The sequence below is a fragment of the Phoxinus phoxinus genome (genome assembly GCF_949152265.1).
Source record: "Phoxinus phoxinus genome assembly, chromosome: 17".
NCBI classification, from domain to species: Eukaryota; Metazoa; Chordata; class Actinopteri; order Cypriniformes; family Leuciscidae; genus Phoxinus; species Phoxinus phoxinus.
The window spans coordinates 25,790,164-25,815,498 of NC_136892.1; the positions used below are offsets into that span (position 1 = coordinate 25,790,164).

The 25,335-nt window shown below is 39.8% G+C and overlaps 2 protein-coding genes across 4 annotated transcripts in view; one reads left to right on the top strand and one right to left on the bottom strand.

Annotated features, from left to right (window-relative positions):
* The window catches only part of nop56 (NOP56 ribonucleoprotein homolog), a 5,692-nt gene extending 2,968 nt beyond the window's left edge, over window positions 1-2,724 (top strand). Inside the window, exons 5-8 of the mRNA XM_079586014.1 lie at window positions 495-643; window positions 833-954; window positions 1,422-1,556; window positions 1,952-2,724. Of these exons, the coding sequence (XP_079442140.1) occupies window positions 495-643; window positions 833-954; window positions 1,422-1,556; window positions 1,952-2,167 (622 nt within the window). The 3' untranslated portion in view covers window positions 2,168-2,724. The remainder of the gene's footprint in view (window positions 1-494; window positions 644-832; window positions 955-1,421; window positions 1,557-1,951) is intronic.
* Window positions 2,725-3,606: 882 nt separating this feature from the next.
* On the bottom strand, window positions 3,607-25,123 carry ubap2a (ubiquitin associated protein 2a). 3 transcript variants are annotated; one of them, XM_079585198.1, is made up of 27 exons: window positions 24,743-25,123; window positions 19,648-19,785; window positions 18,827-18,904; window positions 18,634-18,744; window positions 17,840-18,002; window positions 16,750-16,827; window positions 16,094-16,157; window positions 15,902-15,999; window positions 15,761-15,819; window positions 15,461-15,531; window positions 15,130-15,307; window positions 14,658-14,907; window positions 14,196-14,485; window positions 13,352-13,545; window positions 12,878-13,133; window positions 12,147-12,186; window positions 11,857-12,028; window positions 11,677-11,734; window positions 11,380-11,584; window positions 8,763-8,854; window positions 8,398-8,448; window positions 6,735-6,816; window positions 6,252-6,614; window positions 6,061-6,165; window positions 5,905-5,972; window positions 5,103-5,291; window positions 3,607-4,834 (listed from the first exon to the last, which is right to left on the bottom strand). In XM_079585198.1, exons 2-27 carry the CDS (start codon window positions 19,741-19,743, stop codon window positions 4,739-4,741), a joined length of 3,507 nt encoding a protein of 1,168 aa, XP_079441324.1. In that variant the 5' UTR covers window positions 19,744-19,785; window positions 24,743-25,123; the 3' UTR covers window positions 3,607-4,738. The 3 variants fall into 3 exon arrangements, with proteins under 3 accessions (XP_079441324.1, XP_079441326.1, XP_079441325.1); XM_079585200.1 differs by having other exon boundaries at window positions 15,767-15,819; window positions 24,743-24,859; XM_079585199.1 differs by having other exon boundaries at window positions 8,398-8,445; window positions 24,743-24,859.
* Window positions 25,124-25,335: the final 212 nt, after the last annotated feature.

Sequence of the window (25,335 nt, forward strand, 5' to 3'; positions counted from 1 at the left end):
GGCGTGTCATTGAACACACTGTAAAATGATCCCGCTCGATCTCACGTAACCCCCCAGTCTGAGCAGCTGCTGAGGGTTTTGAGAGGTAGATACATTTGAAGATGTCCTGTTGAACGCACAACTCTGATCTTTGATCATGACTTAGTCCTTGAGTTTCTAGGATAGCAGTTTATTTTCAGTCCTTTTTGATAGTGATGCACCATAATTTTGGCAGCTGAAAATTATTTGGCCGAAACGGAAAAACACTTTTTTTTGGCCGAAATTGTTTTATGATCCTAAAGCAGTAAAGTTACAGACTAACTAACGTTACATATTGCTATGACTTGTTTAATTGATCACAACATTCTGAACCGCGTACAGTTAAATTACCCATATTTAATACTTTTTTGGCTAAATGAGATTTAAAAAAAAAAATTTGTACTAAAATTTGGTGCATCACTGAGACAAACCACCAAAGCCGTTGTAGATGAATTTTGTTCTGTCCTGTGAATTAGGGCGCTGAAGACCAAAGGAAACACCCCAAAATACGGTCTCATTTTCCATTCGACGTTCATTGGGCGTGCCGCTGCCAAGAACAAGGGTCGCATCTCACGTTACCTGGCCAACAAGTGCACCATTGCATCACGCATTGACTGCTTTTCTGGTGAGGATCCCATCTTCCCTCGTTTATTCTGTTACCTCTGCTGGGTTTTTGCTATGATGCTTTTATTTTTCGTCAACAGTAACCCACCTCAGTGGTTGTTGAAATTGTAATCCTGAGCAGAACTTTGGGCCGAACACATTTTCAGTAGTGCTTGTTTGTTATCTTGATGTCTTCGTTCTGTTCACACAGAGGTTCCCACATGTGTGTTTGGTGACAAGTTACGTGGTCAAGTAGAAGAACGTCTGGCCTTCTATGAGACCGGTGAAGCCCCACGGAAGAACCTGGATGTCATGAAAGAAGCTGTTGCAGAGGTGACTACTAAACCATAGCAACATGGGTGGATTATTAGTAACTTAAAAGGTTTCATTTGAGTTAGCATGCTGGCTATGAAACGTTCTTCATGGCCAACGACTAACTATCTAATGATACCAAGTTAATGGAATATTTAAAGCAAAAAAGTTTATCTGATATCACTAAATGGAACTTTTATTTTAATTTTATGTGGGTTCGATGAATGTGTTGACTTGTGCCACTTAAGGCTAGTGAGCTATGTTTTTTAACTGCTCTTTCATTGCTAATAATTAGAGAGCTGATTGTGAATATTTCTCACTATGAATCGTTGTTACTAGTTTCCGGAAGTGCTGTGAGTGATGATTCTTCTATCCTGACTCCTACATGGAGGCCTAACTGATTTAATGAGCCTGACACAGCACTGTGAAGTTTGGGTTTTACTAGGCTTGTACAAATGCAGATACATGAAAATTTTTCTGGCCTGCAGGCTACTGAGGTGACTGCTGAAATCAAGCGCAAACTCGACAAGAAGGAAAAGAAGAAAAAGAAGCGTGAAAAGAGGAAACTAGAAGCTCTTTCCACAGCAGAAGGAGATGATGAGAAAGCCAATGGCGATGCTGAGGTACTTGTGAATAACACTTCATCCGTGTCATTTTAGACTGGGTTCAAGGGAATGCTAAGGGCGTATGTGAAAGTATACTTTTTCTGTAAATTAACTAAACACTTAAATCATTTGATTTTAAAATTATTTTAATAAAATCTTGAAGAAAAAAAAAAACATAGAAACGGAGTATAATTTTAGTTGATACCTTTTTAAAAGATGACATATTTGTAGCATGGCTATACTGGAGGCTGGACCCTTCTCATGGACTGGTCTCATATCTTGCCATGCTAAAGCAAATCTCCTCCGAACCATTGACAGGCCCAACTCAGTGGGTTTGATCACTGAAGTGAGCAGGACATGATCATCTCAAGTTTGTTTCATACGTGGTGTTAATGGCTTCCTTTGTTCTTCAGGAGAAACCGGATTCCTTAAAGAAGAAAAAGAAAAAGAAGCCGGCAGCGGAGGAGAAACCAGAGGTGGAGGAAGAGGTCACGACAAACGGTGGGGGTGAGGCTACGCCTTCTAAGAAAAAGAAGAGGACTATTGATGTCGTGGAGGCGGAGCCTGAGGTGAAGGAGGAGGCTGATGTGACACAGGTGGAGAAGAAAAAGAAGAAAAAGAAAAAGTAGGCCGAGGAGGATAAGCGTGTTCCTTCTGACTGGACTTTTTTCAGTATTTGTACAGTTTTGTTTTTTTAGTTTCATTTATGAATGTTGGACTCATGGTCAAGAATTTAAGATGTTTGAGAGCTGCGTGCAAGAAGAGTGATGCATTGAGCTGTCAAGCATTTATTTTATACAAACTGCTTTTATTTCCTGTCATTCTCAAAGCACCTTTATGAAACCGTTCATTTGTGCCTTGCTCTAATAAAATGACAGCCCTTTGGCATCAGTGAAAAGATTTTGAAGCTTGTCCTCTGAATTCCACTTTAAATGTCACATGCTTTTAAGTGATGACGGTGTTTCTTGAAGCGTGCCGGTTTGATTGTTCATTATCTCTGATTTGGAGCTGTTTGTAGTAAAGCATATTTTTATAGTTAAACATACTGAAATTAATTTACACAGATGGAAAATGAACTGATATCATGCATGTCTCTAACTAGCTGTTATTCTCAATTACTCCATCTATTGATTCATATGCATTGCATAAGTGATTGGCATTTCAATAAATTAATGTGATTCTGTAACTTAAGCTGTTCCTGTCATGTTAATTGCTGTTAGAAGATGACATGGCATTAACAAATAAACAACTTTACAAAGGAGTCAAGTTTATACAGTAGTTAATGTAATGGCTAATATGACAATTCACATTTTTATAGCAGTTATTATTGGGTAATGTTAAATTGTATGTTAGAGATCATTCATCCAGAAGTGAAAATTCTGTAATTTACTCACCCTTATGTTTCAAACCTGTGTTTCTTCTGTTGAATAAAAGATTTTGAAGATGGTCTGTAACCTGACAGTTGGCTGGCTCTAGCCATTGACTTTCATGGTATTTTCTTCCCTACTATGGAAGTTAATGGCTATGGTCAACATAATTAGAGCAAATTGACAATTTTAATTTTTCGGTGAACTATTTCTTTAAATCTTACATTTTAAAGACACTATAGAGCTCTTACATTTAGATGTTTTTTACAATTTCATGTTATGAGATTAATTGTATTATTTTCTGTATTACTCTGGATCACAAACCAGCCATAAGTCACACTGGTATATTTGTGGCAATAGCAAACAATACATTGTATGGGTCAAAATTACAGATTTTTCTTATATGCCTAACATCATTAGGAAATTAAAGATTATCATCCATGAATTTTTGTAAATTTCCTACCGTAAATATAAAACATTTATTTTTGTGAGTGTATGCAGCACAATCGTGAACAAATGGACAATTTAAAAGGTGATTTTCTCAATATTTTGATTTTTGTTGCACCCTCAGATTTTCAAATAGTTGTATCTTGGCCAAATCTTATCCTATCCTAACAAACCACATCAATGGAAAGCTTATTTATTCAGCTTTCAGATGATACATGAATCTCAATTTCAGAAAACTGGTTGTGACTGGTTTTGCGGTCCAGGGTCATTTTATTAAGTTTTTAATTATACAAATGAGTCAGCAATGTTAACATGTTGGCTACTTAACATAGGGTCAAAATTGTTACTGCAATATCTTGTTTATTGAACTGTAGTGTTGTATAAAATTAATAAGCATCTTACTGACCTCAAACCTTTAAAGTGTGTATATTTGCAGAAAAAAAATACAAATTACCACTTTATTCAACAATTCCTTCACCATGTTCAGTAGTTTTTATCTAAGGCACATTCATAAAAGCTACTTAAATGTCCAAATTGAACTAAACTCCTAATGTATTAAATAATGTTAAATTAACCTCCCATTACAAGTTTTACAAAAATTGTAAGTTTTTTCCCCATACACTTGAGTCTCTTGAATCAAGAGATGATCTGTCATGGCAATGCAAGTATATCAGTTTCATATATATTCTTATTACTGCTCATGTGTGCTGAAGTACTTTGTGCGTGAAAAATCAGACTAAGAGTAAACTGGACAGTTTTATTTTGACAACAAGGGTAAAACCAATGTTAAAACGAAATTGATCTAAAATGCTACCATTTAGCCAATTTGGTGGGTGGGTGGGAGGGAGAGGGAGGGATTTCACAAATGAAGGGCAGAGGGAACAAAATTAAGAACTGAAATTAAAAATCCCCCTCAATAGAAAAAAAGTTCACAGGTGAAGGGGGGGTGGGAGAGGAGCAAAATACAAAAGTTAAAAAAAGGCTTCATCAAGTGATCAAGCTTAGCAGTAATGTACATACATTATCAGGGGTATGTATACAAATAAAAACTCCCATGTTTGAATCATGATGCCTGCTCTGCTTCAAGTATATTCACTCTTCAGTTATGTTCTCATCACTTCTGTCATCATATCCTCTTAGCCAGTTAGCAATGAAAAAAAAAAAAATCCTTCAAAAACAAAATGCAGAAAAACCACATTTCATATTCTACCAATACATATATACTGTATAAATACATACATAAATATACTTTACATACAACAGCCAAAACTTTGAAAAGGGGAGATGAGAATGTAGGAGGAGGATGATGGTAGTGTGTATGGGCGTCCCTCTGCTCTGATCGGCGTGTCGTTGGGTGCGGGACGGCACCCGTTCTGTGGACTGTGCTCAGTTGCCCCAGTAGGGAGAGCTGCCATAGTTGGACTTGTTGACCTGGGTCTTCTGCTGCATGGCGCTGGACTGGCTTCTCTGGTTTGGCCCACCCTACATGAACAAACACACCAGACAGATGAGCTTACAAGGGTGAAAGCTTACCATGTTGACAACTTCTGTACTTACATCTATAACATCTTAATATGAAGACAGTATAGCCATGTTCTCTGTGACTGAAATTACAGTAAAAGTATAAAATACATTTATTCATTTTTGTTCTTTTTGGTTGATGTACATTTCAATAATATCTCAGACTCTGTATAAGGGTTTTGTTTGAGATGCATTATTTCAGACTGTGTGTGAATGGACAGGGACTGACCTGTCCGTCCTGGGTGAGGTGATGATGGAGCAGCTGTGAGTGGGGCTGCTGGTGTGCCGGCAGAATGTGAAGGAATGGCGCAGGATAACCAGGGGCAGCACCAGGGGTCAAAGGTCCCGTGCCGCCCAGAGCCGAGGGGAGGTTGAAAGGAGGAGGTGTGCCAGCATGGAAACCCTGCTTATCAAACGGCTGCAGGAAAAAAAGTACACGGACAAACACACACACACATTATATTTATCTCTTTATATACATGCATTTATATTTATAGAAAATTTTGGGGTCAGTTTTTTCTTTATTCAGCAAGGAAGCATTACAATGATCAAAAGTGACTAAAACATTTATAATGTTCAAAAATATTTCTATTTTAGAATGCTGTTCTTTTTAACGGAAGGATCATGTGACGCTAAATGAATGGCTACATCACAGGAACAAAATTACATTTTAAAATGCACTGCAATTTCTTTTCTTTTCTTTTTTTAAAAGAGAAAAAACAGAAAAAGTATTTCTGATCAAATCAGAAACTTCTTTCAAAAACATCTTACCACTGGGTACAGGTGAAACTCGAACTCAAACGTTTTTGAGGCAGTAATTCATGCAAACGGGGCCCAAACCAAGTACTGAGTAAATATGCATGATTATACTTTTAATCAGAGGGCCAACATTTCTCGATTTAAAATCCTTTTTTTTATTGATTTCATGTAATATTCAGAGATTTTGAATTTGGGGTTTTCATACGCTGTAAGCCAATTTTTTCGAGTTTCACCTGTATATGTGAGTGTAAAGCATAAATGAATAAAAGCACCTGTGTTTTATTGTAAACAGTTCCACTGATGTCTGGCACCCCAGAATTGCTAGATGTCACAGAGACAACTGGGACACAAATTGATGCATCAATTATTTTTATTTAGTGGACGGGGTCAATTTACACATAAAAACCTGAAATGAGGTGTGTTTGTACCTTTCCCTGGGCCAGAGGCAGCAGATTTGGCCTGTGTTTGAGAAGAGTTACTGTAGCCTTTGCTGTACTCAGTTCCTGCTGGGCCTTGCGTCAGGTCATCATACCCTTTGAAATAGACGAAAACAATACCTCAACACTCAACAGCACAGAGTCTGCATGAGAATGCGTGCATGCGTCTAATCTGCACAAACCTGAGCTGAAGGCGTGCTGGCCGTAGCCGCTGGGCTGCTGGAATGGCGTCGTGGGGTTGCTCAGACCCATGCCATGCTGCTTGGCCGAGCTAGGGGGCACGAACATGGTGGGGCCATACTGGAATGCGCTGGGCACGCCAGGCACCCCGGGGTAGTAGGGAAGGCCTGTGTAGCTGTATCCAGGGGGCAGGGCTGGGTTCAGGAAGGTCTGCTGGGTGTTGTGGTGGCCCTGCGGCTGGGGCTGGTTCTGTCCTTGGCTCTGAGCCTGCGGAGGCTGTGCCGTCTGTGGGCCGTGAGCAGCAGACAGGCTGGCAGAGGGTGCTGGTGAGGCGGATTCACCTCGGCCAAACTTTGTGATGTCACCTGAGTGGAGAGAGAGAAAAAACACCAGATACTTTTTTATTTTCTGCTTCAATCTACACCGATGTCATGAATCAAAGCTTACAAACCAATAAAGCGCAGCTGAATATAGCAATGCGGTACCTGAGTAAGGGTTGTTGGCGAGGCTTCCATCTCTGCCAGACAGCGTAGCAGTCGGCCCTGGGAATGTGATTCCATAGTAATCCTACAGCGATCACAAAAAGCAGAGATTGCAGAGTGAACATTTGTCTAGACGAGGGCTGACAATTGATTGTCATTTAAATAATTGTGCTTAGCAAATACTTTTTTTTTGTTACATTTAAAATGTATTATACATACACAGTTATTTAACAATGAACTTGAAAATTAATATTTAAATTTTCCATTAATGCTTGAATATTAAATTAATATAATTAGTTGTATTATATGTATATAATAAGAATTAATTATTATTATTACAATAATTACAAATATATTTGACCTAATCTCTTCACTTCACACTGGATTTTAATAATTTAAAAATTATGAAATGCCTTATTTGGATGGTAATTTAAAATTGACTGGAATACACTGTGCACAATAGAGGATGGATACCCGACCCGAGCCCGACGGGCCGGGCCGGGCCGGGTTCGGACAGATATTTAGAAATGATGTTCGGGTTCGGGTCGGGCTCGGTCACATCAGCGCGATAAGGCATTGAACATTTTAAATTTAAAACAGCTTATTATGTATGTAGCCGATGTGCCTGATGCTTTCACTTGATGCAAATGTTCGTTTTTGTGATTAAAATACATATAAAATATTACCATAACATCCGTCTTCCTGTGTGCGGAGCGGACATTTGTTTATGTAGCCGTGACAACGAAACACGTGCATAATGTGCGCGCGCCAGGTGTTAAGAGCGCTTGTTGCTCCGCGCGCTGATGCGCTCATCCTGTTGACATTTCCGATTGCCTTCCTACAGTTGCTTAATAAAAACGGGCTTTCCACACAAACAAACGTACAATTGTCATTAGTATGAGAAAAAAATGGGATTTTAACTGCCGGTCTCGGGTCGGGCTCGAACATAAATATCTTTATGCCTGTCGGGCTCGGGTCGGGTTCGGTTACTGCTCTGTCGGACGCGGGCCGGGCTCGGACTGAAAAATTCGGCCCGATCCGCACTCTAGTGCACAATGATCATGTTATCTCTAAATATATACCAAATTATGTAATAACTGCAACAAGCCTGGGTCAGGCCGATTTGTCTTTGGGCTTTTTGAGCTGATAACCACACATGCTTGGCACATTAACAGATGTTAGCTCTTCCGTTGTTTCCCAAAATATTTCTATCTTGTCAATGAGTGAATATCAGCAGTTGTGTTTGTCTAATATCATAGACCTATATTCACCATTCTACACTCGATGTCTAATGACAGTCAAGAAAATAGAAATTAAGTTTTAAAAGGAAATGTAAAGCTCAGCAGTGGATCTCAACCATTTTGATTTCAAGGTCCCCCCCCCTTTATTGTCCACAACAACATATGAACCCCCACCCCTCACCCCTACCGACTAAAAATATTTCAGAGCTTGTCATAACTAAAAAGATATTTATTCATTATAAAAATAACCAAATAATAAGAAATATCTTGATTTTTAGTTGTTTCAGTTTATTTAAAACAAGACAAAACAACCATTAAAAAATAATCAAGTCATCTTGAGGCGCTTTGGAAGTGTGTTGAGGCGCCCTGTTGAGAACCGCCGCTCTAATGTATTTTAAGAGGGAATTTGATGGTCTCCGACTCACCATTGGTAGTCTGGATTGGAGCATGTGGAGGTCTTCATAGCCATAAATCTGCTGCACAACAAACAACAACTTTCAGCACCTTGCACACTATAGATGTTACTGAAATCAATATTCAGTATTTCATAATTCACAGGCTCAGAGCTTGTACCGAGTCACATAATGAAATATGGATTACATAAACTCTTTACAAGCCGTGCACACAATAACACACCACTTTACAAAAGCAACACCACTGAATCACCCAACCCAAAAACACACACACACACACACAAACCCTTAAAAATCCAAAATTCCACATGCACTACAACACTTCCCAGAGGGGTGAAAGCTGACCTGTTTTGATTTAAGAGGATGAGTGTTCTTACCGGGTAGGCAGGCAGCAGACCTCCGGGTCCCATGATGTACTGGTTAGGCAGCAGTGGAGGAACCCCCTGAGAGAGATTAGGAGGAGCTTTACCTGCACACAAACAAGGACGAGTTGTTGGAGAATGACGATTGTAGATTTCAGACTGAACTAAAATGGAAGCAGGAGTTGCTGATAAGATTTAGGGATGTAACAGAGGAAATGTTCACGCTGGTATATAAAGGGGGAGGGGGACTTGTTTTTTTTTACTTTTTGCTTTTGAATTTGTGATCACGCATACTCTGTGTATAGGCCTATAATTTGCGGGCATCAGGGAGCTGCTATCTATATGCGGGGTATTGAAATCGCTTTTAAATGCACACTCTTTCACTTTCGCAATCATGCGTACTCTGTGTATAGGGAGCAGCGGTACTGACCGCACATTTTACAAGATGAGATATTTATCAATGATGCTCAGTAGCTGTTACTAAATTCTCCGTCCTGTCAGTCATCTCTCCTTACTCTCTTCGTGTGATAAGTGATACTGCACTGTGACTGCAGCTACTGCTGTACGGAGCAGAACAGACTCTTTCAGTTTATAATTGTAGTGTCCATTGTCCAACTCAACTAAATGGTTTTTATTTGTATAAAATAGCAAAACAACAGGCCTAATTAGATTTAAAGCAAATATGAAAATTATAAACACCTTTCCTTGTTTATATATCATACATGCTTGGAACATGTCGACAGAATTATTTGTCCATAAGTTGGCCATTCCTGATGTATCACAGATTTCACTAAAAATATTAAAGGGGTCATGACATGAGAAATCAAATTTGCCTTGATCTTTTAGTATATAAGAGGTCTTTGTACCATTAAAACGTCCTGCAAGTTTCATAGCTTAAGACGTCCTCCCCATTATAAACGAATCATTTATTTAATCAAGCTCTAAATACAGCTCGTTCTGGATCCATGGTAAGAAGTGACGTCACGGTACGAAGTGACGTACCAGCGTTTGCATATGACCGCCTCCAGCCCAAGACAGCTACGCTTAAAGCGCAAGACAACTACGCTCACTTCGTATCGTTGTCGCGCCCGCGCGGCGCGCGCCTCACAAGTGTTCAGTCGACGGACAGCGAGTGGGTCTACTCTGTGTACAGGGAGATTACGACGCCGCAGATGTGCTGTTCCTGGCTGTGGACAAACTACATCTTTGAATACGCTGCGAAAGATCCAGTCGTCAGGGGAAAATGGATGCACTTTATTTTTTGCGGACGTCCCAGTCACGGCAGTGTTAGTTTAAGCGTTTGTTCTATACATTTTAAGGATGACTGTTTTGAGCTTTGCCAGAAAACTGTTGCTCAAAGATAAGTCCGTCCCGTCTATTCTGGGCTCAACAACGACGACGCAAACTGTAAGTAAAGTATTTAAAACTTTAAACTACTTTTTAAATACGCTGAAAGATCCAGTCGTCAGGGAAAAATGGATGCACTTTATTTTTTGCGGACGTCCCAGTCACGGCAGTGTACATTTAAGGATGACTGTTTTGAGGAAAAAATCCCAATATGATGCTTGGCTTTGCCAGAAAACTGTTGCTCAAAGATAAGTCCGTGCCGACTATTCTGGGCTCGATAACGACGACGCAAACTTACTTTTTACCATGGCTAATATAAACACATTTGTATAAGAGAATCTTGAAAATATGTCGCCTTTCTAGTAGGCCTACATGTGATAGAAAATTAAAAATGTTGCCTTTATCAATGCTGCATCTTCAAAGATGGCCTGTCTGTGCATGCATTTTTGTCCGTGGTACACCCTATCATTTCATTGGAATTAGTTAAATAATGTTAAACTGTTAGCAAATGAAGCTATAGGATAATTATGCAACAATAATCCGTTTTCAAGTGTCTCGGGTTAATTTTTTTTTATTAATTCAAAATAGTTTCACTTTCCATGTGGACACGGGCTGATCCAGTCTTCGTTGTTGTGGTGATGGTTCATTTTCCTCTGATTCTGGCTCAAACATAATAAGGTTTTATCATTGCAAGAGCCATCGCTTCGCATGCATCAGCCGCTATTAAACAGTTACGCCGAATCCGCAAACGTTCTGGCTGGGGGCGTTAATAATTGATGCATAGGCACTGACGTTAGCCAATCATAACAGTGGGCGTTAACCCTGAACTCTTAAAGGGGAAACACCCCCAAAACAGACTGTTTGAATCAGAGGATGAGAAACAGGGTGGGAAAAGGTCATAAATCACTACATTTTAAAAGTTTTTTGTAAAAAAAACTATAGTAATACTATAATTGCACCTAAGGGAACATAATAATAAAATAAAAAAAACCATGTCATGACCCCTTTAAGCAACTGTTTTCAACATTGCTAGTAGGAAGAAATGTTTCTTAAGCACCAAATCAGCATATTAAAAAGGTTTTCAAAGGATCATGTGACACAAGTAGGAATGTAATGTAATCACAGGAATACATTACATTATTATATTAAAATAGAAAACAGTAAAAAAGTAATATTGTGAAATATTATTACAATTTAAAATGACACAAATGATGTCATGATACTACACTGTTTTGTGATAACTGCTGTGTGATCACAACATCGTGATGCGTGTGTGTTCTCTCACCGCTGGAGGAAGACAGTAGCGGGGCAGCCCTGATACCGGAAAGTGCGCTACCATTGGTGCCATGACCCAAAATCCCAGACCCGTGCAGACTGTTGCCGCCACCCGTAGCACTGTTCATGCTGCCGCTGGACAGAGCGGACACCGGCTGGGAGGAAAATGCCATCGATGAGGGGGCGAGAGAGTTCACGCTGTCCACACTTGTATACTGAGGACACATACACACACACACAGAGTTGTTACAGACAGTGGAGGTGGTGAGGAGAGAGAGTGTGTGTCAGTGTATCCTACAGAACTCACTGTAAGTGAAGATGTGGTGCAAAGTGCCGACACAGAGGGATGGCCACTGCTCACATGACTACAGGAAAAACAGGCAGTGTCACGGATATATGTAGCCCACATAACATTTGTCAAAACATGAAATCAAATGTAAATAAATGGGTAATACAAAGAAAAGGTGGAAATAAACATCTCGCTCACCTGCTGAGGGGAGGTAAGCTGGCAGAGGACAGCTCAGATGCCAGGCTGGGCAGAACAGAGCTGTGTGGTGTAACAGAAGGGGGCAACAGTGAGGATGGGGCAGAGGGGGCAACACTTGTGCTGCTGACCAGAGAAGGAGACTCTTGTTTTGGAGTGGAGGAACTCGATGTGGCTGATGGAGAAGGCATAAAATGTCATACATTACAAAAAATGAAGCAGTTAAAAAGCGTGAAGTTAAATCTTTAATGCATGACACAGAAAGAAGGGTAAAACTGATGAGTGTGACTTACTGTCTAAAGCAGCAGAGGTCCTCGCACCATTGAAACCGTTCTGTCAGATATGCAAACAAAGTATACTGAATCAAATCAATATTAGCAGCATAACCTCCTTGATGTACGGTGCGCACTAAAGAAATAGTGCATCCATGGTACAACATGAGAGCATGTGCTCAACCGTTCAAAAGTTTGGGGTCACTAAGATTTTATGTTTTTGAAAGTTCCTTTCTCTTACCATAGCTGCAAATGTAAAATATTCCTACAATTTAACATAACTGTTTTAATATATTTTAAAATGTAATTTTAACCTGTGATGGCAAAGCTACATTTTTCCAGCATCATTACTCCAGTCTTCAGTGTCACATGATCCTTCAGAAATAATTCTAATATGCTGATTTGGTGCCAGAAACATTTCTTACTATCAATGTTGAAAACAGTTGTGCTGCTTAATATTTTTGTGGAAAACATTTTCTGATTTCTTTCATGAAGAGAAAGTTCAAAAGATTGCCATTTATTTGAAATAGAAAAAGTTTGTAACATTATAAATATCCATGCATATTTGCTGAATAGAAGTATTATTATTTAAACAAGTATTATTATTTTAAAAAATAAAAGAAAACCTTACAAACCCCAAACTTTTAGACGGTGATGTAAATGATGACAATAAAAAAATTGGGTTGACGTAGCCCTTTAACTGATAATAGCTCTGTAGCTGTGAAAACTAAGGTTTCTCTGTGTGCGCATACCGTCACAGGTCCAGAAAGCTCCTTGCTCTGAGAAAAGGTCAGTCTTGAGTGAGGGGCCACACCACAGTCGAAGCTGTTACCCGCCGATGATGCAGCGGAGGAGGAAGAGGAAGATGAGGAGGACGAGGGGGCTGTCACCGAGCTGGGAGCGGTGTGGGAGGGGGCGAGGCTGGGGAGAGGTACCGAGGGAGAGGGGTAGATGCTGTCAGAAGAGGCCAGAGGCAGCAGCAAAGGGACCGGACTGGTCAGAGATTCACTGCAGGGGAGATCAGGGGAAACATATTAGCATGCAGAATGGAGAGTTTAAAAGCTAAAGACAGCACACTGGTTTGAAAGACATGCGTTGAGAGATTTAGGAAAATCAGCAATACATGAAGTCCACTGCTCAAAGAAAAAGAAAAAGCACCTAAATTCAATTTCGACAACAGTGAGACCATTTTGTCTTCCATATGTCCATTTCTCCCACTGACTGACCTGATTGGTTTAGAGTAAAGGCTGCTCTGTGACTGAGGAACCACTGCAGCCTCCCTTATTGGTTCACTGTTGCAGTTCTCCGACTGGCCAAAGTCTGGCAGGGCAGATTCTGAACCAAAGTCCAGGGCACCAAACTGCACATTTAGACCGGACACATCTGCTGACCCGGGCATCTCTACCGCAGATGCAGGAATCTGGATGTGTACAAACACGTAAATCACACAGCATATACTGACAATACATCAACGAAAACAAAAAAGCTTTGTAACAGTTAGAGGTAAATGTTGTAAAACCATTCTAAAAAGATATTTTAAATACATTTTACATTTTAAAATAAAAAATCCTGTTGTTTTAAATTGTGATATGTCACAATATTACTGCTTTTACTGTTTTCCTGATCAAATAAATGCAGCCTTGGTGAGCACTTTTTGACTTTTCAAAAATGTTAAAAATCGTAAAAAAAATTTTTTTAATTCAGGAGTAAATACATATGCAAAAGAAAAAAAAAATCAACAAATTCAAAATTGACTATTTATTTTCCTAAACCATGCTCGAGCAATTCTGCTGTGTATTTTCTTCTTCATAACTTGCTCCCCTCCTCCAGTCTGGTAACACCCACTTTTTACGATTTAATAAATTCCAGATGGATAAATTCAAGCCCCACCCTATACTCTTTTTGGCTGAAAATCCCACTGAACACAGAAATAAGCCAGATTATATAAGCAAAATAGGTTGTGACGGCCATTTTATGTATGTTCATCTACAAACTGTACCAGGTAATAGAGAGCTCACCAAGAGATCTTACAAAGCATTCCACCTCCATGTTTTTTAAAATCTCAGTCACCTTGGAAGTGGGAGGTATCCGTCGCTTTTGGGTCTTTATCTGCCGCTGCTGTGTACTGCTGCCCTGAGACTCTGCAGCCTGTGAGGGGGCCATTGAGGGCCCATCACGGTGCTGTGATGGTTCCGCCGCTTTCGGAACGGCTTCCAGTGTTCCCGAGGCAGGCGAAGGGGCACTCAGTGGGGGAGGGCTGGGCTGCCTGGCTAGAGGCCCCGTGTGGGTCAGGGAGCCCTGCTGTCGCTGGGCAAGTTGGCTTAGCACCAAAGATGGCTCTGGCTGCATCTGAAACTCCCCTACAGGGAAAACAATACAGAAACAGCCCGTTCACACTTAGTCACGTGTGACTAAATAAGAAAAAAAGTCTGATTTGGAATTAATAGGTTAATAGTGTTAATGCATAGCTGCGTGTTTGCAAGTATGACCAAGCTTGTGTTTCCGGGCCAGTAAAGCAATTATAAAACTCACGACTGAATTGGGACGGGAGTGAAGCAGAGCTCTGTGTTCCAGGAGGTTTTATGTCCCAAGAAGAGGAGGGCACCGAAATCCCTGTCCCCACCAGCCCCCCTACAGGGGTGCAGTTGGTCCCTGTGCTGGAGGGCGGGGAGGTAAGCTGCCCAAGACCAGGCCCCTTCAGCTGTTCCAGTATTTGCTGCCCGGCCGTCTGCCCGAGTTTTGGACCACCAAGCTCTCCAAAACCAGAACCCAAAACAGAGGACTGGGAAAAAACACAAAGAAAAGGTGCCATTAGGAAACCCAATCAGATCTCGCTGTATCAGCACTAATGATGTTGCACAATACACTCAGTCTTAAAATTACTAGCTAGAAAATGAATAAAGTTTCTGAAAAGGTCCTATAAGCACCCTGCCAGTCATTGGCATTCGTTCTCTAGGAAAACATTTGTGTAAGTGCTGTAAATCATGGCTGTGGATTGTCTCACCAGAGTGGCGTGAGTGTAGCTGTTGGAGCCAGAAGATGTGCCTCCGTTTCGAGCAGGCTGGTGGTGGGAGTTGGTGAAGACCAGACTGTGGCCGAGCCCCTGAGAGGAGCCCACGGCCTTCAGACCCCCCGCCTCTTCTCGAACCACAGGCTTCTGCAGCAGAGACGACAGATCCAGACTACAACAAACACACAATACAGTCAGTGAAATAAACAAGACGTTATATTCACACTGCAATGCTATGATTGGAATTAAAAGAATAGATTTCCTAAAGTTTGTCTTTGCTGAACTCAAACACATGAAAACAAACCCCCAGCTCTGACTTTATTACCTTTGGCCAGGTGTGATGTGGTTCTCAGTTGGAGGTGCACAAGAGGATGTGAACACTTTGGTCTCAGAGAGCTTTAGAGATCAAAACATGCCAGTTAGTGCTTTTATTTTTGTGGCAGAAAAATGCAAAATATAATATAGGACTATAGTGTAGAAATATGAAGGAGAGATTCATATATCATCTACATATGATTCTTTAACGTTTCTGGACAAAGCACATACCATGTCTTTTCAGGCTTATTCATTTCAAGCTCTGTAAATCCCATAATTCATAGGAGGTTAATTATAGAGCATGACTCACACTCACATCTTCACTCCAGTCTTCAGCTGCCCACTCGTCCAGAGTATTCTGCCATGGCGCTGAATGTGTCAGAGAGAGAGAGAGATGAGAGTGGGCCAAAGGATTGTGAAAAGTTCTGTGCAACAGAGGTGAGTCTCTCACCTGCCCCATCTGTAGTGTCGTTCGCCCCCGTCTCCCAGACATCAGCGTGCGAGTTTGATGTCCCACTGTCTGTGGTGTAGTCTGCAGGGTTAAAGGTCCTTAAGGAGGATACACAGTGTGAGAAGGGGTTTTAGTGGCTGTATGATAATGAAAATTGATTATAGGTTTAAATAACATTTGAGTGATACTCACCCCATCCCCTGTGCTGTAAACCTGCTGGTAACTGGAGCCCGACCTCTGCCTCTACCTCCAGACACTGTAAATAAATAAATAAATAAAACCCCATAAGCACTTATAAAAACTCAAGCACTAGGGATGGGTCAGGATGGTCAAACACCCCAATTGTCCAACAGCTCGATTTTTTTTCTTAGAGTTTCATCTTTAGGTATTTAGCACTTCAAATGTGGAAACGCAACTCCTCAGAGGTTTTAATGCACTGCTGACAGTCTATAGCTACTATAACTGTCAGGGGGCTAAAACCCACTAAAATCCCAGGATAAATTCATCCCCTTTAAAGCACTACCACCAATAAAGACTTCAAATCACCTGCTGGAAGTGACATTCTTATCTCAGTGTTTTATGAGGACCATGGTCAATTTGGTGTAACAAAAGGTTTGGTGGATTTATTTGTTGATTATGTGTCAGTCACTCTACTGAAGAGCCATATCCATAAATCTCTAAAAACAAAACAGGTCAGATCGGTGCCTAGTGGTTATGAGAGTAATTATACAGGGCTTCCCTAATAGAGAAACCCAGACTAATTGAATTTGTAAACGTAGATTTGCGCATCCCTAATAAGCACAATTGATGTGAATGATATGATGTTCATACAGTGTGTGTGGGCTCACCTCTGCCTCTTCCCCTGCGGCCACGGTCAGCACATCTCTCAACAGGAGCAGGCTCCACACCATTCTCCTCTGTCCTTGCTATACAGATAAACAATATGAGATCACATAAGCTTACTCCACACAATTAAACTGTAAAAAAACAAGTACAAAAGTTGTTGTTGCACAATCACTATTCCCTGTTGCAGTCCACACAATTAAACAAAAACAAGAAAAGAAAAGATATTTTGTTTGAAGACGTTCACAATGAAACTAAACGTTTCATTTTAAAATTCTGTTTCTTCATGAAAATTCATGGTTGCTGTGAATAGGCATACTATAACTAGAACCACAGTGCAAATAAGAAAATAGGTCACAAGCAGGCAGAGGTGGGGGCATTGCTATTCATTTTCAAAATTGCACCTAAATATTGTCTAAATATTGCTGTTGCATACACTTATCCACTTTATGCGCTCTCTCTGATCGGATAGCTATACCAGGTGTAAATGCCCTCCGAAACAGACTGCAATCCGATCACCACAAAGGTGCTCTGAGACGCATTCCAGATGCAACTGGACAAGTGTAAATGTGTCTGGTTTTTGAAGGCAGATATGTACATTTTACTCTTCCTAAAATGGCAAAAACAAAGGCGTGAGAGCGTGTTATACTGGCTCCCGATAGCCAGATATGACACATAAAGCCAGATATATACTGCTACTCGCATCGCCACAGATATGGCCCACCACAGACGAGCTGCCTCTCCAGCAAGCCGACACACATACAGCCGCAAATTAAACCGAAATTTCGGCATCGCATCCTGAAGCTCAGCACAGTCATCTTCATTTAAAGTAGTGAGACTAAATTATCATACCAGTGCTTATGCCGCTCCAATTTCTCCTATTCGATCAGCTGCTTTTGTTGATGTGAACTGAATGTGTATATGATGCTGGAATTGAAGATTGGATTTATATTTGTTTTGCGAACACAGTGTAAATGAACAATTTTAACAAGCGGGTTGCTATCCGATCAGTAAAAACGCATTAAGAGAGAAGGGTAAATAGGCCCTAAACAGCTATGTAAAAAAAAAGCAAGGACACCTCATCAACACACTCACCTGGCCTGTTGCGACTGGTCCCTCTGCCACGGCGACTCGCTCCTCCACGACCCCTGCTGCTTTCCCTCTCTTTCTTCTCCCTGTTCTCCTTGTTCTCCCTACTCTCAGTGGAGGTGCCATCCTTCCCAAGACTCTTCTTTTTCCCCACCGTTTCCCAAGAGGTCTGCAAGTAATAACATTACTACTAGTCAGAACAAACAAAAAGAAGTAAAAGAAGATAATTGTTCAGCAGATGTTAGGTGTCAATGAAGTGCCATTTACATAACTGATTTAAATACAGGTTCGCTAATCGTCACTGTTGAATCCTCATTACTGATGAAGGACATTTGGGAGCTTGTATTTTGACACAGTGGTGGAGGCAGAGGTCTGTTATGACACAGGATTACCTTCTGATCAACACTACAGAAGTGACCCACTTTCTATTTTTGAGTTTCATTCCCAGGAAAAATTCAAACAAATCCTAGTCTATAAGAAGAGGCCTCTCAAATTTCACCACAAAAGTCACAGACTCTTTATCTCTGAAATAGATTAGCATCAATCACACACGGATATGGGCATTACGTGCTGTTGTATGTTTGTTAAGATAAAAAAAGATAAAAAAAACATGCAGGAAAATAATAAAGCCCAGCTTGACAAATCATTGTTTCGCATTTTAAAGCCCAGCCACAGAACAGCTGACAGTAGAAACAACATTTTCAATAAAACCAGTTTTACTTCACTTTTTTTGAATAACTCAACTCGTGTTTTAGTGCCTACTAAGTAGTCTAAGATCACATGTTAGATGGAATTCTTACTGCATCAGAGGTTCCCTCAAGCAGGAAGTTGATGGCTCTGTTGACATCCTCGTTGCAGTCGTGGAGAGCAACCATGCAATCGTCTTGGTTCTTCCCTGTGACCTCTATGAGCTATGAGCAAATATGGTCATCACTGGGGTTATCAGAGGATTTGAATCATAACTTTACTCTGATGGAAGAGAGCTTCTCATACCTGTTTCACTTTATCCTCAAAATCTGCATCGTTCTTGTCATAGATCATCTGAGCCAGTCGGATCTGTTCGGCTGTAGCCTGCAATCGGAAGCACAAGTTATCAGAATGAGCGTCCAAGGATCTTTTTTTTTTAATAAAAGGGAATTGAATGAGCAGACCAGGACATGTCACATAGGAAGTAGACATGGGCCACTGAACGTATGTTTGGCTACTAGCCTACTGTGCATTATATACTGTAAAAGTATGCATATTACGACAATAAACATTTAAAATAGTAGTAAACTTTTTCGACAAGACCTCGGTACATTGCATGTTTAATTTAGCAAGAGGAATCCAGTCATCATCTCAAACAAAAATGTTGAAATTTAATGTAGTGAAAAGGGTGTTGACTTAGTAGTGTAATTAAATAGCAACTGACTAATCAATTAGGGATGACAACTAGATTGTTAAATTCATTCTCTTTAAAGCCAAAACACATTTGTCTTGCTCTGTTTTTTGAGCATCCTAGCATAAGCACAGTGTGAAGATATCACTTTGAAACAGTTCAACATAGTTGTTAGTTTAAAGGTGCGGCTTAAAACCCCAGCCATCCGTTCCCCTTTGTGCTCCATCTAAGCTGTTATTTTTTAATGAAAGAGTGTCTTATGAAAGTCCCCCCCCCCCCCCCCAAGGAAACTGGAAGGTCTAGCATATTGCATTCTGGGATACATTCCAGCAGAGTATGGTCATACTATATACTGCAGAAATAGTACGAGTAGCATGGTAGTATGTTATTCCTAACATAGCATGTGTTTCAAATCAATATGTTGTTGTTCACTCACCTGAAGCTGTTTCTGTGGCTGTGTGGTCTGTGTGGTAGTGGGCAGCGCTTTGTCCCGAGTGCCCCGGGGTCGTTCGATGCCCACCGAGGTCATCATATACAGTATATACAAAACAATGTATGTACAAAACAGAAAAATCTAGAAGAAAAACAAGGCCAAAAACAGGAAGTGGTTATTATTCGGAAAACACTTCCATGTCCTAGTTTCTAGTCCAAATATTTGCAGGCACCAGATGAGGTTTTGTTCAAGCGAGCTAGCTGACGTTTTCTGCAGATCTTCCCTTCAGTGTCCCGCGCAGTGTTGGAGCAAACACACAGGGGCCGTATCGGATTTCCTTTCTCCTAAACCCAGTTGGGCAAGATTGAGCAATACTCTGACCGCCAGAAACCCTTGTAGAAAAAACAATCAAGCTTATCCGAGCCCCGCTGAAATGAAGACCACGCCACGAGCCCACACTGGTGTCCGCTAACACTACGCAACTATCCTGTAGAGTCCTTCTAAAACGCTCACGCTCGGATCACATCACATAGCCATTCCTCATGCATACAAAACAACAACTTAAGTCTTCTCTGGCATGAGGACATTAATGTTTATTACCTAAAATCCTTGAATCTACACTGAAGCATGTATTGATGATCTAAAAATCTAGCTATTTCACAGAAGAAAAGTTTACATTACAGACATTTTCTTAAGGTTCCTGACTTGTTTCATTACCACGAAAAGCACATTACACAACTTAAAATGTTGAAATAAGATAATATTAAAGGGATAGCTCACCTTAAAATGAAAAGTCTGTCATTATTGACTCGTGTTGTTTTAAAACCTGCAAGATTTTCCATCTTTAATTATTTTCTTTGCCATGCTGGCATACAAGCATCATAAAATTAGTACGATTAATGCTCTATATCACAAGTCTTCTAAGTCCATACAATAGTTCTGTGTGAGAAAAAGGTTAATATTCACAATTAAATCCAAGGCTAAATGTATACATTTCTGAAGAGCATTTTTGAAGCCCAAAGTGTGCAGAGCTGGCCGTCGTCATCACTCCTGGATAAACAAAAATGGGCAAAAAGCTGTGATTAGCTGAGGTGACGTGACAGCTAAAACACAGCCGACAAACTGTTAAATCTATTTTTTTCTGCTGTAAAGTTGGGCATTAACTCTCTTTTGGAGCCTGTCTCCAGCGGCCAGTCCATGAATTGTAGTTTAAGTCCGGAAGGTTACCGATTGGTTATTATATAACACCAGAAAGTCCTTATAGTCGAGCCCTGAAATCTAATTTTCAAGATTAAAAGGCACCAAGTTTGATGTTAGTGATATTAAAAACGGTAACAATAATATTTGGGTTGGACTTGAGTGTATTTTGTCGCACTGTTTTAACTGCTTTAGGTACTAATATTAGCGTCCTATCAGCCTTGATGGCAAACATACTGCTGTTCTTTCTCTACTAATGCAGCATCTAGTTAAATTAATTACTTTATGAAAAAACATGTAGTGTTCTCATTGTCTACATTTTAAATCTGCATCTGAAGTGTCCCGTTCCGTTCAGCGTCTCGCGTGTCAAAATAAACTCTATGAGGTGTCAGTGATAGTTTTTATTTTGCCTCTAGAGGCCATTCTCGTACTGTAAAATATCAGTGCATCAGCTGCTCTTGAACACAACCTGGAGTGGAAACTAGTACAGATTTTTGCTGATAACCAATAGTTCCAGCAATCGGTTATCGGTGCTGATTAATCTGCAAAACCGATTCATCGGATGACCTCAACTAAACGCCAATGTTTCTCACATTCAGTAACCAATTGTGTTTGAATATCTGGAAATGCAAGTAATATCTGCTGGATAGGGCAGGGCAATATGTAAAAAAATAAATTTTAAAAAAGGCCTATCTTATATGATGATTATATCGTCTACCCATGTTTTTCGTTCTGTGAACCTTTAAACAACTCGATCACAGTTGTCTGTAATTGAGTTTTGAGGCAAAAAAAAAAGTTTCATTGCCTGCTGAGCAACTAGAGCTATAGTTGCTTGGAGGGCTCTGTCGCTTTACAGCACTACTTCTTTTTTTTTTTTTTTTAGAGCACTACAGGGCTCGTTGAACTTTCAGTGTCTCAATCTGACCAGTGCGGTGTTGTCATGAAATTTTATAATTTGCATGCATTTTAAAGCCATGCCAATTTAATCACTCAAGCACAAAACGACTCAAGACAAGTCAAGAAGTTTTGTCTGCTCAAACTGCACATACGAAGCATGCGCCCAGAAAACCGCTTCTGAATTAAGACAAAATTGTGTGAAAATGTCCGTCTTGGCCCATCTTATTAAACATAGTCGGTTATGTCTTAAGTGAACGTAAACAGTGGAGAAAGAAAACGCATGTGTAACAGTATCAATAAAGTGGAACAGCAGCCTATTATTCCTGCTGTCTGTGTTTTTAATGTTAATCAAACAACAGACAAAAAAAATATTTTAAAAAAATCACTCAATGCTCTTGACTGAATAACGTTTGGAACTTTAATAGGAATTCATCTATATTTCATTTATATAGTGAAGACTAGCTATGCAGTGTTATTTTACATTTGATTAGCCTACTTTATTCAATTTCTGTACCTAACAACTGTTTGATCTACATGTAAAACCTGAAAAGAACGGTTTATTTAATTTGCATCTTTGCGTTTATTTGTGCTATTCCATCTAGTTTGAATATTTGTTCTTATTTTATTACAGACTGACAGTTTACTTGACTTTGTATTTGTCCTTGCATTTCACGTAAACATTTGGTGAGTAAAATTAAAAATGTACAAGCCAATGGCAACTCGAGCTATGGTGTGTCCGTAGAGGGTTGATGTTTTTCTTTAACTAATTGTGTAGTCTCACAAAATAAATAGATGCGTACGGTAACTACGGGGCTATGTAAAATACATCTGGCTACTGACTGTTGAAATCGACATGAGGGCACTTGTGAGATATCGTTATATGATAATATCGTCACATCGCCCAGCCCTAATGGATAGGAAGTAGATTTTTAATGGATTAGAATAGAATTTAAAATTTGGCCTGTTTTTCACACAAAAGCAAATCATATGGCTTCAACAGACTTATAGTTATAAGTTATAACAACTTACCCTATAAGGGCACAAGTAAAAGAGTGATACTTTTAAAGTGATATTTGAAGGGGACTGGAGCTGGATAGCCACTGTCCTCTTTCTCTATCAATGCAAGGAAAAGAGCGGATGTTCCAAAGAAATCCGTCAAATGGGTTTGGAATGACGTGGGTAAATGACAGGATTTTCATTTTTGGCTGAGCTATTCCTGAAAACCTTCTTAGATGATTTTCCACCAAATTATAAACTCCACTTGTGACACTACAGTACATTAGATTCTTCACATCTATGAATCTAAAGACCAAAACATCAGCAAGAATCACTGCTCACACAGAAGACAAGGCAACACACATAACATCTGTGATGGATACAGTGGGCTTTTCTTGGCTGCTACAAGAGATCTTATTGAGCATGTTTAATCCTTCAACGCAGTCACACAGAAAACGCCCAACAACGTTCCAGCTAGATTCTGACGTATAGAGATCCTCAGATAATATCCGGCAAAAATTCCCAGCTTGCGAAATACATACATTAATAAAGATCTTACTGGGGTGAAACTGGCTGTGCAAGCGCTGCTGGTCACCAACGATTTAATGATGACAGCAAGCAAAACAACCCACAAAAGTGATTCCACCAGCTGACAATGGTCTCATGTGGGGACATTTCTGAGATCCTTACAAAATGGAAAAACAAAGCCTTTCTCTTGGTCAGCAGACCACCCATGGTGTCCTTGAATTTACAGATATTGTGTGTATAAAGCACATTTAGAAATGCAGATTGGTAAATAAGCCAAAAAACAGAGACATTTCCAGCAGTTTCAACTTTGATTATGAACAACACGGCTATGAATAGGTAGCTCAATGGAATTATTAGTGATCCATAATTAAACAGAAATTATCACGAAAATGTACATAAAAAAAAGAATGGGGCAAATGAGGGGGGGGGGGGGGGGGGTAAAATGAACATTGACAACATTGACCAAAAATGCACCAAAATTTAGGAAAAGAGAAATCAGAAGATTATTTATTTATTTTTAGCTTTTACATAAGCATAATAACGTTACCACTTCTGATAACTGATCAAATGAAAATAGTTATTGGCCAATGTCAATAATCTCAAAATGGCCAAATATCAGCCAAATAATTGGTTTATCACTAAAACAGACTTGGTTTGGCTTCTTCAGTTTCTAACACTAATAAAATTGGCAACTATTGACAAATTGCAAGAAACATTCCTAATCAAAACAAAAAATCGTGATGGCTGCTCGCTCATATGAGAAAACTTTAATCAAACGACCATAATCAAAGCACACGCACAGATGACTTAGTTTGCTTTCTGAGCTTCTATAACCATGTTCTATATACCCCCAAAAAAACTACATGCATAAACATAACAAGGTTAAAAATATATATGTGACGGCTCACACAAAGGGAATTTAGACCCAGGAACAGGGTCAGCATCCTAGTTTAACTTTACAGATTCATTAGATGTTCAGATACATTTAAGTTACATAAGGCATATGTTTGACCCTATGAATGTGCAAAAAACTGAGTTTGTGAACAGCATAAGCGCATACAGTCTCTGCTCTCCTTTGTCCATGATCTCTAATGTCATTTCCTCTCTCCAATTGTTGTAGCTTAGCTGGCTAACTCACGACCGCCCGGCGTCCTTGTTCATAACATTTAAACCCTTAAGAGCATTTAAAAACCAAGATGTATATCAATATGACGTTTTAATGTACGAAAAACTGGTTTAATGGCGATACGGGCTTGTGGTGAAGGAATATTTGAGGAAAACGGTCTCACAACAGAGCTACAGTCGAATAAGCTAAACTGAGGAAAAACAAAGCCATACAAAAGGCAACATAACCTCGAAAAACAGTCAGCGACGGATTAAAACAGATGAGCGTCAAATAATTATAAATATTAATGACGTAACATCTGATATATAAAAAACAGTTAAAGAGTCTGAAAGAGAGATTTGTTTTTTTTATTACCTGCTAACACGCTTCACTCAGCCAGCAGCAGACTCCGTCACGTGACCGTCACCGCTGCTGCCGATTCTCTCCATGCAGATCCTACAGGCGCGCTCCCGCACCAGCAGGCACATTCACAAGTGCGCGCACACGTACACAGCAACTTATACAAACAACACAATTTAACAATATACAAGTGATGAATTAAAATGCAATTCATAAATTGTATAACATCTTTAAAGGATTATTATGTCATTATTTTCTTCATTTCTGAAATGATCATTCTTTATGCTTCTGGAGTTTAAAATAAAAGTTGTCCCTCTCTATTCATCTATTGAAAGATGCTTTATTGTATCGAGTGATTGTACATGTGTATTGCGGGTCCCTACAGATCATAATCGTGAACGAGCATTCTGTCACGCCACTGTGTTTATAGTCACAACCTATGGTCGCAATACGATTTGCTGCCCCCATCGGTCAAATTAATCACTACAGTGCAGTGTTCCTCACAAAATGGCCAAAAAACATAATAAATAATATATAAATATATATTATATTTTTCTCTCAATACCAATTATAAATTGATATTAAAAGCTTTAAAAGACTTCAGCATA